The 14,518-nt window shown below is 30.8% G+C and overlaps 2 protein-coding genes across 4 annotated transcripts; both read right to left on the bottom strand.

Moving 5' to 3' along the window:
* Positions 1-2,424: 2,424 nt before the first annotated feature.
* On the bottom strand, positions 2,425-3,667 carry LOC133679994 (uncharacterized). The gene is made up of 3 exons (XM_062102767.1): positions 3,492-3,667; positions 3,017-3,300; positions 2,425-2,672 (listed from the first exon to the last, which is right to left on the bottom strand). Exons 1-3 carry the CDS (start codon positions 3,570-3,572, stop codon positions 2,642-2,644), a joined length of 396 nt encoding a protein of 131 aa, XP_061958751.1. The 5' UTR covers positions 3,573-3,667; the 3' UTR covers positions 2,425-2,641.
* Positions 3,668-7,940: 4,273 nt separating this feature from the next.
* On the bottom strand, positions 7,941-14,036 carry LOC133696650 (uncharacterized). 3 transcript variants are annotated; one of them, XM_062118901.1, is made up of 9 exons: positions 13,879-14,036; positions 13,546-13,761; positions 11,475-11,530; positions 10,950-11,030; positions 10,719-10,817; positions 9,895-10,031; positions 9,596-9,793; positions 8,796-9,025; positions 7,941-8,209 (listed from the first exon to the last, which is right to left on the bottom strand). In XM_062118901.1, exons 3-8 carry the CDS (start codon positions 11,515-11,517, stop codon positions 8,810-8,812), a joined length of 774 nt encoding a protein of 257 aa, XP_061974885.1. In that variant the 5' UTR covers positions 11,518-11,530; positions 13,546-13,761; positions 13,879-14,036; the 3' UTR covers positions 7,941-8,209; positions 8,796-8,809. The 3 variants fall into 3 exon arrangements, with proteins under 3 accessions (XP_061974885.1, XP_061974878.1, XP_061974890.1); XM_062118894.1 differs by having other exon boundaries at positions 13,576-13,761; XM_062118906.1 differs by lacking the exons at positions 13,546-13,761; positions 13,879-14,036 and adding an exon at positions 11,655-13,450.
* Positions 14,037-14,518: the final 482 nt, after the last annotated feature.

Raw genomic sequence — 14,518 nt, 5'->3', positions numbered from 1 at the left:
AAAGAAAAATCCATAAAGAGAAAAGAAAAAAAAAATTAAAGAGGAAAAAATAAAATTGAAAATATCTTAAAATAAAAAAAATTTAAGGGAAAGAAATTAGTTGTTGGTGTATTAGACACTACTCTTTTATGCGCTATTCATGGTGCTACTATAGAAAATACTTTATTTGAAGATGGTGATGGTACAAATATATTATGTGTTTTTAACCCAACTAAGCATTTTTGCATTTTAAATTTATTTTTATTGACCCGTTGCGGGGCGCAGGCCAATATGCTGACTATTATATTATTACGTAATGGTTATTTTTATAAATATTTTCCTAAAAAAAGATATTAAGATACTATTTTTTATTTTTTAAAATTAATTTTTTATATCATCACATCGAAATAATATCAAAAAAAATAATTTGAATTGAAAAAAATTAAAAAAATCAAAATTTTTTAAAGCATTTTTGAAAGGCAAAAACAAATATGCTTTAATAAAAAAATTCAACCTAGCCTCAAATGAAAAATAAATTATCATCACCCAACTTTTGTACAATATAAAAAAGTACCATAAATTTATTTTCTCTTTACCATATAAAAAATTTAAATAAGAAAAAAAAAAGTCTAAAGAGGCAAAAAAAAATTAGAAATATTTAGCAGCCTAGCCAGACCCAATAGCCTTGAGTCTGGATACTAGCCAGACTTAATAGTATGGGGTCTAGTGGCTAAGCCAGGCCCAGTAGTGCTTTTTTACTAATAAATAGAAAAGGCAACGCCCCTAGGTGTTACAGTGCAAATACTACATGTCTACAGTGTGGTCCATAATGCAATGAGTCTATGTCCACAATACCTGCATAGTATTTTTCTCATGCCTTTTAAAGTATAGTATAATCCATACAATTAGGTTTTGATCTTGGGTATTTTGTCCCATGCAAAACACTAGAGGATAATTTTTTTAAAATTTTAAAAGTGCGAATGATTTTTTGACTGTATTGTTAAAATTGACTTAATCGATTAATCTTAAAATCTCAAAACCTAGCTCTTTGCCTATCTCGAGTTTCAAACTAAATTGTGCAGAAGTAACCTGAATTAAACTGATTGATTTCATGTATCAACATGTAATCTTGATTACTAATAAAAACATGACTTAACTTTTAATAAAATTTCAAAATAATAACTTTTTTCAAAAAAACTATTGAGAGAATAACAGATTAGATCAATCTTAGTTCTCAAGTAAAACACTAACGAGATATTGTAAAAAATTAAGCGACAAATGAAGATCAAAATATTTAACATCGCAACACGAGCAATTTACTATCAAAATAAATTTGTAATAGAAAAATACATAAAATTTATAAACACACATAAAATTTATTGAATAATAAAAAAAAATTATAAGGTTGCACATATAAAAATTCTTATAAAAAAATATTTTAAAAAAACAAATTTAATCTATATAAAATTAAAAAAATTATAAATGATTTGTACCTATCTTTTTAGAAAATAAATACACTCAGTATCATTAAAAATTATGATGGATTAATTAAAACATAAACCCAAAATTTATCGGAAACAAATATCCATTAATCCATTATTTAAAAAAAAATAATAAAAAAGAATCAACTAATTAATTCCCAACCCATTAGACAGCGGCTGTAATTAAATTATTCGAGCTTCATGAACTATAAATAGATAGATAAAGAGCCACATAAAAAAGAGAGAATCATCACGACATTTGTTGCAAAAGACCCATGCAGCCTAAACTAATTAAATCAGGATTAAAGGAAAAACCTGGAAGACAAGAAAATCTGAGGGGTTTGAGAGAACTCTAGACCTGTGTTATTTTCACACAAGTAAATAAACAAAGATCTAAATAATATTCTATCAAAAACTCCTCTAAAAAATATCTTAATTATAACTGTCAACTGTTTATATAGGTATTTAACTGACTTAATTTGTAATGAAAAAATAATCTTAAGAAAGTCGGAGAATGAGGGGGGGGGAATCCAAGATTATCTAGAAAAAATACTAAAAAAAATAGAATTTTTATGCCTAATTTGAGAGCTTTCATGACTTTAGCCCAAGCTAATCCTTACAAGAACATTGAGATTCTTAATTTGTTCTTCTCCAAAACAAAGACTCAATTTGTTTTATTGTAATAATCCCAATTACCGAAATATCAATACCATGTTGTATTTATAAATGTTAAAGTTTCACCTCTTGATTTATTTTTCCTCGTATATTTCCCTCCATAAAGTTGGCTGCAGGAATGCGAGTGAACGGGGTAGGCATGGATCCTTTGGGATGATCCAATCTTAATATTTTCTTTAATAATTTTTTGGGAATTTCCTTAAAGCCATTCATGTAAATAAATGTTGTGTTTATGATTTGGATCTCGAGTGTTTTTTAAGAGTATTTTTAATCTAAAAAAGATATCAAATAATAATAACCTTCTTGACGTGAATATAAAACATGATTATCTTAATACAAAAACATTGTAATAACAAACATAAATGAAGGTAGAAGAAAAACTCCTTGGACTCGGAGTCAATTGCATGCAACTTATTTATTGCAGATTGAACTGCAGAGTAGAAACAGTAGATGATATATAGTTCTATGAAGCAGGGTTAATTCTTGCTTCTCCTACGAAGGCTTGCTCATGCTATGGCTCTGCTTCCCATTAGATCACTAAAGCATAATATTTAAACAAAGAAAACGTTAGTAAATCATATCATATGCATAAAACAATACGGTGGATAAAAAAACTCAGTGCAGTTTTCAATATGATATAACTTTATCTTGCTGACCGGGAATAGATTTAGATCTAGTTTGTTTTTGCTGAGCAAAATTATTTTTTAAGAATTTTTAGATCGTTTTTGTTTTCATTTTTATGTTTACGTGTTGATATATATATATATATATATATATATTTGATGTATTTATAAATAAAAAACAATTTCACGCTATCAATTCCTCGGCACTAAACATGCTCTTAAACAGAAGCACAAGGATTAATCTGGAGAATGACAAACCGTAAGTTTTGAGTGAGGAGGGCGTCCTTGGCATAATCATTCTCTGCTCTTGCTTTGATGATTTGGAACATAAGATGAAGCCTGAGTTCATTTGCGGCACTCTGCTTCGAGATCAGATGAGTCTCCTCTTTTAATTTGGCAGCCTCTTCACTTATTTCTTGAAATTTTTCCCTGACTTCCTTTTGTCCCTCTCTTATGCGTTTTTGTCCCTCGCTGATCTCTACCATATCAGCTTTTATCCTTTTGATGCTCCTACTTATTTTTTTGTCACTTTTTTTTCGTTTCTGTATGTAATAATGCTTAAATCGTTATAAATTCAAACAAAAAGAAAACAGACACAATTATACTACACTCTAATTCTCATATATACAGATCCCCATTCAGAAGAAAGCCTACAGATATATATTTAACAACGATAAAAGGATCAACCAGGATAAAGTCATCAATTAAGAAAGGCACTTCTAATGCACAGTACCAGGCATGACTTTCTTTTAGTTGCTCCCAAAGAAGTCCCCTGCGCGCCCATTTTTGTATGGATGCTCTTCCCCGTGATCATCCAGCATGTGTTGTGTTTGAGAGATTTCCTGTGGCGATGAGATTTCCTGTGGCGATGGCTATATATATATATATATATATATATATCGATCGATCGAGAGAGAGAGAGAGAGAGAGAGAGGAAAGGAAAAAACCCGAAGACAGACCCGGCTCAAAAAGACGCCGCCTTAAAAGAGGAAAAGTAAACACTACTGTGTTTGTTTTAGAGGTGTAAGTTAAGGTTCTAAAGCGTGTTTGGCAGTGTAGTTGTTGGTGCTTTTCAAATAATTTTTCGTGCTAAAATACATGTCAATGATATTTTTTTATTTTTTAAAAATTATTTTTGACATTAGCACATCAAAACGATCCAAAACGTACAAATCATATTAAATTTTAACAAAAAAAATTTTAAAATTTTTTAGAAACGCAGCCGCAGCCGCGTTTCCAAAGATTAAAAAAAAAAAAAAACAGAAAAAAAATTAGATGCTGGAAGTTTCGCGCGATTGCTTTGCGATATGTGAATTCTTACTTTAAGAGGAGTGAAACTCAATTTCATCTTGTTTGTACTGTGGTGTCTGCAATTTGAATATTTGGTGTTTGGCCCGATTATTAAAAAATAATATTCGATCGGCTAAATAATTTTTATTTTTTATGATGATTTATATATAATTGTATTTTAAATCTTATTTATATATAAATTAAAATTTGTATTTGTTTTACAGCAATTTTAATAAAATATTTATTTTTAAAAAACTTACTTTTTTAAATCTACAATTAAAAACTTATTTTTCTAAACGGTAATAATAACAACCACCACAGTACCAATGATATATTAATTAATTTTCAATTAAATTATTTTTCTTGGTTAAGAAACACTTAGTAATACATAATTTTTATTTCTTTTTAATTTTTTTTGTAATCAAACTCATAGCGTGTAACGCTGGGCACGGATCAAATTATTAGACTATAAAAAGAAATTGCAGCTAATAATTCACATAAATTAGGTATCCTATTCTATTCTTGAACTGACAACTAGTCTAAGAGGTAGCACTTGTTACCGTTTAAAAATAGACGCTTCTGTTTGTTTTCTAAAGGTATATAATATTTATTTTTTATTGAAAATATATTAAAATATTTTTTTTATTTTTAATATAATAAACGATTGTGTACGGCTCCGTCTCTCCTCGAATCCTAAGCGAACTGCAAATGAGGCATCCTCTATCTCTGTCTCTCATCAGGAACAACTGCTGCAGCATCTTCTCACCATTCATGTCATTCAACTGCAATAAGAATTTGCCAGTTCAATATCCACCACTGGAAATACATGAAGATCAGATGGGCCAGAGACGGATGAATATGGCAAAATGAATCCACCATGTGCATCAGGCAGCCACGCAAAAAACAAAAGGAATTCTCAGCCTATTTCTAGCCGCCCGTCCGCAATAGAAACCAATGAAGAGAAACACAAAACAACAAGATCACAGAAAGGGAAAGCTTATTCTCTGTACGGCATGTTTGTGCGCGCGCGAACAGTAGGTTGGATATTCCCATGAGTTAGATTTGCGAATATCACTGGGTGTTTGTCTTTATAATGCATGAACACCCACTTATTATAAGGTAATTTATCCTCTTAACCAGTATTGATCGTACCTGAGACTGGTGCTTGGACTTGAGAAGGGTTAGAGAAACGTCAAAGAGATCTTCCGCTCGTATCAACATCTGATTGCAAACATCTCAAGCAAGAAAACCAAAATCTACACACAAGGAAACGCAATGCTGGGCGTGTTAATGCTCACAGATTTGAATGGCAGGTCAAGTAAATGCTCGCAATGCGTGCATTTCCTTAAGCCAACAAATCCATGTTCTCTTTAGCTGCGAGTGCTCCCCGGGATGATTCTCCTCCTCCTCCTCCTCCTCCTCCTCCTCCTCCTTAATTTGGAACCATCGAGTCCTTCTGAATCTAATTTAATTTGATTTATATCATAAATTGGAAAATACATATGATGTTAAATAATTAATTTAAAACAAATAATAGGAAACCACTTTCCTCAGTCCGGTTCAGTTTTTGTTTCTGTTTCTCCACCACCCAAAGAAAAAAATTGCTTAACCATTGTATTTTTAGAGATCACATATGTTTCTATTTTTAATTTCAATTTGCAAAACAATCTCTGTTTAAAACTTTATCACCCCCATATCCAGAATTAATTCCCGTTTCTTAAAGTTGGTTAATTTCAAAAGCATAGTTTTTTAAAAACAATAAACAAAGAGAGAGAGTGATAGGCGGCAGCAATTTGAAGAAACTAGCTTTCTTTTCCTCGCAACTTCTTGGGCAGCTTTAGTCCCCCCCACTCTCATTTATAGATAAACCAAAATAAGGTCTATTATTTTTTTTATTCGGATCGTGAGCGGTTCTTGAAACTTATCACTGAATTGTCATGTTTCTTGTTTTTTTCTTTTAAACGCGACAATGATGCGTTATCCCCAAGGTCACTGACACGGCACGATATCGCTCGATTCAGCAGGTGAGAGGCAGATATCGCACGATCACCTCCGGAGCTCGAACGATCGATTTTTTTTAGCTTTTCAAAAAAAGAGGTGCCCCTGCCCCCACGCCATGTTAAAGTCTGATTCGCGGAGGTTGATTTTTAAATGAAAATCATGGAGTCCGTGCATTACAGCGAATCATGGGACCCACTTCTTTTATCCCTTTGCAGGTTGGCACCATCAGGATTATTAAAAAAAAAAAAGACTCAGTCCATGACTTAGTAAATGCAAGTCTTTTTTTAATGAAAAAAAAAAGATAGAGCCACCAAATTTAGTAAAACTTGGAGGCAAAAGTTCTTTATTATATAAAAATAATACTTTTAGTTTTTTCAATTTTTAATATCACGGTGAAATTATAGAATTACTATTAAAATAAAAAAAATCTTGTACTTACGTACAAGGATGTTCTTGTCTTCTTATCATGGCTTCTCAAGTAATTGTTATTTTTATTTAGGAGTTATTTGATAATTTAAAAAATATAAATATTATTAAAAAAATATTATAGACATGTTTTACAACGTGTGCAGTGTTATTTCAGTTTTATTTTATTTGCTAAACAATAAATTTTAATTTTTTTTTATTTTACTTTTTATAAAGTCATTCAATATTCAATTTCTTTTTAAGGTAGATTTTTTTATTTAAACTCTATCCTTCAATATTTAATTATTTAATAATTAAATGTTCATGCTTTTCCTTTTTTTTATAAAATTATTTTTTTTTCATAAGTTTTTCTGAACTTCTTTTTTAATTTTAAAAAACATTTGCATCGCTTAACATTTATGTTTATATTTATAAAAAAAAAAACAAATAGAGTTGTGCTACAGCACAGCAAGAGATATTTATCCAGTAAACGGTGTAGGTAACTCTCAGATAGAGTTGATTCCTTGACTAACCTGCATTTCAATTAAATTGTATGAAAATTATCTTCTCAATATGACTTAATTAATTTGAAAAGTCTAAAAATAAATTGTATAATTAATAAAAAATATAGTTTGATTTTAAAAAAATCTCAAGATAACATATTTTTTCAATATTAAAATTAAAATATATTAGATTGACCCGGTCTTCACAACTTAAACTATGTCACTGATCATGCATTTTATTGGGTTTAACAAATATATTTTTTAAAACAATTTTTTATTTAATGATATGACAATAAAAATAGATGATTGTAAAAATAAACACCAACCAAATACTAGATGCTTATTTGAAACTAAAATAATCCTATAAAAAGTAAAGTGAAACAAATTATAAATACCAATTCAAAATAAACCAAATGCTAAAATATAAAATTGATAAAAAAATAGAAATGAAAAATGATTCAATTGATAAGAAAAAATTAAAAGATGAAATTAAAAAATAAATTATTTAACATTGATATTAAACCTGACCTAATATGCCAATTTTAAAATCTTTCAACCCGACTCCTTGTCTAACCAGGGTTTATAATTAACTTGCATAAAAGTTGACAAGTGAACTAGCTAACTTGGAAGGTTCAAAAGCATGATTGACGATTAGTCTACTAATCGTAGTTTGGTTTTTAGAAAAAAAATCAAGCTGATAGTTTTTTAAAATACTGAGACGGTGATATATTAAATCAATCTAGATTTCATAGCTTAACTCGTAAAACCCATATCCTAGATCATAGAGTTCATTAAGTTTAAAAACTTTATTTTTTAAATTATTTTTTCTTTATTGATATGATAAAAAAATAAACGCTTGTAAAAATTGAATGTTAACTAAATACCAGGATGTTTATTTAAAATCACAATAACATCATAGAAAGTAAATAAAAATAAATTATAATAATAAATTTAAAATTAAAAAAATAATAAATAATAAAATTAAAAAAAAATTCATTCGAACTTTATAAAATTCAGTTCTTTAGCAGAGTAGTAGAAATATGATAATCCTAGTACATATAAGCTAAGTGATAAAGTCTTCGCCATTTAAAGAACAAACCAAGAGTTTGACCTTTCAAACTACTCCCAACTTAAAGAAAAAAGCAAATTTAACTTCCATTTTCAAAGCGAAAAATCCCAGGCGCTATTAAATGCTCTCATTAACTTCCTTTGCATTCAAATCCACCACCACACCACGTCTGCAACCACCAGCCTGCAATTAATTATCAAATGAGAGCTTGTTCATTCCCATTAAGAAATTCACAAAATAGGAAAAAAAAATAACTTTATTAGTTGCAACACTGTATATAATGAGAAAAATATATATAACCAGAGAACAACCTTTTTGTTTTATTTTTTTATAGATGTTATAAAAAAAAACAAATTACCTTTTTTTCTTAAATTATAATTCGCAATTATAATAATTGCGGTGCAATTAATTAAACTATAAAATTAATGATAAGTTAAATCTTTATGAAACAATAAGTAAATGTGAAGATAAAAAAATGTTTTGTTCCAGAAGAAATTCTTAGTGGACAAGATTTAATACAAAAATCACGTTGAAACAATAATTAAACCTATTGAAAAAGGAAAATGATTTATAAATAAATCTTTTATATTAAATTTCATACAAATAGATGCGTCAACATATATAGAAATACTTAAACATAATTCATCCTTATAACATGTGTTCGTATAAAAGTCTTATATGAAAAATTTGTTTGTATAACATTACTCTACAAAAATAACATTCAGGCATGAATTTAGATGATTATTATTCAGCAACATCAAATGGGTACCTTATCATTCTCATTTATGGTTCATCATCTGTGTCCTTTTTCATCTTTGCGCACAGAGCATCGATTACTAGTTGGCGTGCGCTATTTTCACCCTCTAGTTGTGCGATTCTTGCCTGAAGCTTGATTGTATCTAAGCTGTCAGGATTCTTCATTTGTTTAGCCAGCAAATTGATCTTACATTTGAGCCGTTCATTTTCACGTTGGATCTCCATATTATATTTCGACTCAGCCTGCATGGAAGCAAAAGAGATAGAGGGGCAATAAATAAATAAAACAATACAAATAATCAATATTCAAACTATACTTCTACTAATACTGAGAGATTTTCTTATTATTAGTATTATTACTATAAAAGAGGCATTCGAATGTAAAACCTCTTGAGAAAAATGAAAGATATTGATGTATAGGTCATTTCCATTGAATTCTTCTAAGAGTAAGCAATGATAATGCAAAATTATTGTATATTGCTAATGGTGCACGAGTTTTGCACCCATCAAAAGCAATTCATATATAGAGATTGCCAGATCATATGTATTTTCTGTACAAGCCACTTATTGATATGAGGTTAATTTTAGTGAATTGGCGTCAGCTAATAAATTCAATGTGACAGCGGAATTTAGAAAAGCTTAACACCTACAACAAAATCTCATAAAAAAACTACCATGTGATGATAATTAACGTAGAATGAAAACCCAAATGAAATAGGATAATAAAAGTAAACAAGTAATAAGAGTGATGCTGCAGTGCTTTCATGAAATAACGCTGACTGGTAAGATGAAGTGGAAAGATAGAAAGCTCACCAGTGCCCTGGAAATCTCCGTTACAGTAGTAGATAGTCCGTCGTGCTTGCCCTTCAATTGGTGAACATCTCTTTTGCCTTGTTTCAAAGCCTTTTCCATCCGATCTCCCTCCTTCTTCAAGTTGGCATTTTCTTTCTCCAGATGGTCGTTTCTTTCCATCAGCACATCCACCTTTCTCTTGAGGTCTTTCGTCTCTTGCTGGAAAATAAATGATAGAAGAGAATAAACAAATTAGAAGAGACAACAAAAGAAACTCATAGGAATACAGAGTTACAGACAGATAATTGGTATAACATCACCTTCTTTTTTTCACGATATTTCAGGTCACTACGTTGTCTAGCCAACTTTTTAGGATCCTTTGAAGACCGAGAACTTCCAGCTGGTTGTTCTAGGGCTGCTTGATGATTCACGGACATGTTGTTCATATTCACCATCCCTGCGGTTTCCAACATGATCATGTTTCTTTAAGTTTCAAAAATCTAGAAGAAAGAAAAAAACTTGAAAAGAAAAAACCATGGAGATTAGAATTTGCTGAAGAAATGTATAGTAATAAATTCTTGCAAGACCACATCCTATTTTCCAGTCAGCCTGCGATATGATGGATCTATTACACACACATGTGTGTGTATATTAACGAATTTGTTCCAATTTAATTAGAGTTTAATTATGATAAAAGTGACATTCAAACATGAAAGCTGACCTTTAGTATCACCAAACAACAAGCCCATAGGTAAATGGTGATCTAAATTTCTCTTCTTTTTTTCGACAATCATATCAAACCAAGTTCTTCATCAATTAAGACAAATTATTTTCTATAGATGATTTTAAATACACTCCCTACATGGCTTAGACACTTGTAATGTTCAAAATCCATAGCTTCTATTGGAGCCGACTTGTCTTGATGCTTTAATTCATGGTGCAGTGCATGACAATTAGTACCAGTTGGGACAACATGGGACTTCGGTCTGGCTGTGTTTCAAATTTGTGAGAAACAAAACCCACAGTTAAAAGCAACAGTTATATATGAGTTTGTAGAGGAACATAAAAATAAAATAAAAACTAGATAAACCTCCAGGTCATAAGCAGTACGTATTTCAGATATCAAACATGTGAAGATCCTTACATTGGTTCGGTATTTCTGTCTGCTGTTGGTGTCGGTGATCTGCCAATCCGTATTTCAGTTCATGGCTACCAGTCCCAATACCATACATGTTTTCTCCAACTACGTACAAAGTTTGATGAGCAAATTCAATTAATGCATGCTTTCAGACTTTTTTTAAAGTAACATATATATAAAAAAAAAAACAGCAGTTCAAGTCGTTAGCTTATGATTGTAATGCATTAACATTCATACTTCCTGGCACAGCCACCTGGCTACCAAACAGCGGATTCATCGATGGGTTCTCCTCATGGACGGTGCCAGTGGAGGGTGTTACTGCAAAAAAAGAAGAAGTTAATATTCTTAGAAAAGCGAGTACATATTAGATTAGATTAGATTAGATTATCAGAGATTGGAAGGTCAAAATCATATAAGCCACCTTTAGGGGGGCTGGGGGGAAGAAATCCTTAAACCCTAAATCTCACTTGATTTAACTCCAGCCATTAATATAATTTAGGTTTTCTGTTTCTTAGAACAAAAAAGCAGGGATTAATTGTGGTTTTTTCTCTTTTGAGATCTCTCTCACTTCTCTGAAACATGAAATGAAAAGAACTAAATGAAAAAGAAAACGAAAAAAGATATATAATATATACGATGAGAAAATGAACAAAGTGGGTTTACTTAAGATAAAGGATCCCGGCCAGATTCTTCAAAATATGGCATATAAGGAAGGTATATATTCTCCCACATATAATAGAAGATCCAATCAACTGAACTTACTCTCAGCATCAGAGAAACCAAAGTAGTACATATCAGAATCCATTCTTCACTATGATCTGCAGAATAGTGGAAACACTGATGAGACTCCAAAATTTTATTTTACATTCATAAAACGAAAAGAAAATTTTCTTTTTTTGGTTGATCAGAACCAAATGTACATGCAGAAAGGTTAGAGAATACCGGAATAGTAAAGCGGCTTAACGATGCTAGTAAAGCTGACTAACCCAACTTAAGAGCTTCGAGAGAATGCAAAACTAATCCCATTGTCATAGAAGGTTAAATTTATACAAAGAACAAGTGTGAGAAAATTTGTCAATCGTCCGAAAGCAAGCGAAATCGCCCGTAAGCAAGCGAAATCGCGCTGCTACAAAGATGCTTTCCAGAAAAATGGAATAGAATAATATTATTTTAATCGAAGCAAATGTTTTCATAATTTGTGGTTGAATATGATTGGTTGTTTCTGATTTGAAAGCAACGTTGTCAAGGAAAATAAATCGAAGTGGCGTTCTCCCATTCATGGCCAGATTTTTATGGTGGGCTATCCTATCGTGTTTTATTTTGAGCCGTCGAAATAATGTACTTTTTTAGTTCGTGGGGTCAATCTTCGTCACAGAGCTAATATTTTAAGATAATATTTTTTATTTTTAAAATTTTATTTATAATATAATATATGCTTCAAATAATCCAATCATCAAACTTCTTTATATATAAATTAAAGCAATATCCTTCGGAATAATCCTGAAATGGTTCCCAGTTAGCAAACATTTTGGTGCATGCAGTCTTGTGGGCTTATTGTTTTTGAATATCCTATCCGCTTTAGCAGTTATTAACACTTTTTTTCTTCTTTTTTGTATTTATGAACTATGCCTATATTCTGTGTATGTGGGTTTACGAGAGGGGGGGAAAAAGAAAGGAACTGAAATTCGAGCACAGAGGATACAGGGAATCATTGTCTGCCGGCAAAAACTTTAACTGCTCAAGGTCTAAGTTTGATGGGTAAAAATTCGGCCTAAATCATCATTTCACCCACACCCGCATGATTGCTAGAATTTCTCCATTTTATATTTGTGTGAATAACTTCTCAATTTGGTATAAATATTATTTGATTTTGTCAAAATATTCTAATAAGTAACAAATTTTTAATTAATTATGAATAGTATCTGACATGAAAATAAGAATGCATTAAAATTAAATGTTTAAATTAGTGGATCTTACAAGTAGCCGATGATTATGAGATAGTGTTTAATTAATAGATAGTAATTTCACATGTATAATTAATTTCAATCCATTTTTATTTTTTATATCCGATATCATTGAGTGTGAATGAGATAGTAATTACTCACTAGATGATTTTATCAAAAATTGATTAACACATTAAAATTGAAAAACTATTGATATATAGGTGAAAAGGAGAGGGTTTGACAAAACCTAGATGAAATGATGGGTTATGTCAATAAATGGGTTATACCAATAAATTTCGCAGCTCATACTAAATTAAAGTTGGAGAAAAACACTTAAAATAAATGAAAGAAATCAAAATCATCTACAAAAGAGGTTGTGCTTAAGGTTGGTTGTCGGATCCATTCTAGGGCACGATCTTGGTAGTTGGTAATTAATCGTTGTCAGGCTTAATTTCTTGTGCACTAAAAAAAAATTGATATTTCAAGATAAAAATCCAGAATGAAATAATGTTCTTCGTTTTATTTTTCAGGGATTGACTTTTTTGTTAAGATTTACAAACAAGAATTTTATTTTTTTTGTACAAACCTATATCTATATAGAGATCCGAAGACATTTAACTCTTACAATGAAGAAACTAGATTTTTATGAGTTTTATTTTTCAGTTTTAATTTAGCATCGAGCTTTTCTCTCTCTATCTATCTATGTACACAAACATAACTTCTTCTTCTTTTTCCTATTTAACCAAGTATTTTTGACACCGGGTCTTGATTTTTATTATTGTTATTATATATATAAAAGGAAGGAGGAGGAGGAGGAGGAGGAGGAGGAGGAGGAGGAGGAGAGAGTGGTGTGATGGGACTCTAATCTTTGATTTAGAAGATTACACTACCTGCATGTACATATTCGATTAGAGTTGTACCTCTCACTTTCACTGTATATCATCGGAGTAAGAGCTCGTTTTGAGCTATCTATCTTGTTTCCATTTTCTAAAATCACAAACTCGCGTCCATGTGTTGTTTCTTCTCTTAGCTTGCTTACACCTTGTCATACAAAATGACATTTTCGCCTTCCACTGCCAAGAGTTGCATCCTTTGTTTCCAAGAACCTATGTTGGGAATAGTAACGACCGACGGAGAATAGCTTAGAAAACAGGGTATATATATATTTCTCCTCCATTATTTTCCAGAGAAATCAAAGGAGCTGCAGGAATATTACAACTTACAGATATCATCGATAGAACGCTCTCGGAATGAGCTCCTATCCGGCCGGCCTCTTGATTATCATCAGCATTCTAGTTTACATATGTTGTATAAACACTCAACAATAAGAAATATAGCAAGACATCAAGACATCTTCCTGATATATCATATGTAGGTATTCTGATTAAAGAATTATTGACGAAGACTTCATATAATAATTAAATTGACGAAGACTTCATAAAATAATTAAATTGACGAAGACTTCGTAAGTAAATGATACAAACAGCAAGATACAGAAAAAAACAAAATTAATTGACGAAGACTCTGTCTGGCATGAGGAAATGATTGGCGAAGACTTGCATTAAAAAACTACATTTCTCGGCGGGTCCGCCACAAGCGACTAAAATAAGTACCAAGGCCGATTTTCCTAGAGCTAGCAGGGTCAGGAAAGGCCGAAGCCAAGAATAATAATAACACTGTAACAAAAAAAAAAAAAAAACAACGAGCAATCATAAGGCAATTCTCATATGTTATTCAACCACTCAGACGGCAGTGAGGTATCTATATATCATAATAATCATCTATGAATACTATATTTATTTAAAAGGGAATAATACAAAAATATCTCTGATAATCTCTTCAACGTAGATAAACCTAAGAAAG

The sequence above is a fragment of the Populus nigra genome, chromosome 1 (assembly GCF_951802175.1).
Source record: "Populus nigra chromosome 1, ddPopNigr1.1, whole genome shotgun sequence".
In the NCBI taxonomy this organism is placed as follows: Eukaryota; Viridiplantae; Streptophyta; class Magnoliopsida; order Malpighiales; family Salicaceae; genus Populus; species Populus nigra.
The sequence above is the reverse complement of the archived record's forward strand: the minus strand, read 5'-3'. Positions and strand labels throughout refer to the sequence as shown.

What these genes read in the sequence shown, in the direction of transcription:
- LOC133679994 (XM_062102767.1), bottom strand. Translation starts at nt 3,572, where the DNA reads ATGATCACGGGGAAGAGCATCCATACAAAAATGGGCGCGCAGGGGACT. An exon ending in CTAAAAGAAAGTCATGCCTG is followed by an intron (nt 3,301 to 3,491) that starts GTACTGTGCATT and finishes TATTACATACAG; the next exon opens with AAACGAAAAAAAAGTGACAA. An exon ending in CTCCTCACTCAAAACTTACG is followed by an intron (nt 2,673 to 3,016) that starts GTTTGTCATTCT and finishes ATTATGCTTTAG; the next exon opens with TGATCTAATGGGAAGCAGAG.
- LOC133696650 (XM_062118901.1), bottom strand. Translation starts at nt 11,517, where the DNA reads ATGGATTCTGATATGTACTACTTTGGTTTCTCTGATGCTGAGA. An exon ending in GACAGAAATACCGAACCAAT is followed by an intron (nt 10,032 to 10,718) that starts GTAAGGATCTTC and finishes TGGAAACCGCAG; the next exon opens with GGATGGTGAATATGAACAAC. An exon ending in AATATCGTGAAAAAAAGAAG is followed by an intron (nt 9,794 to 9,894) that starts GTGATGTTATAC and finishes TTTATTTTCCAG; the next exon opens with CAAGAGACGAAAGACCTCAA.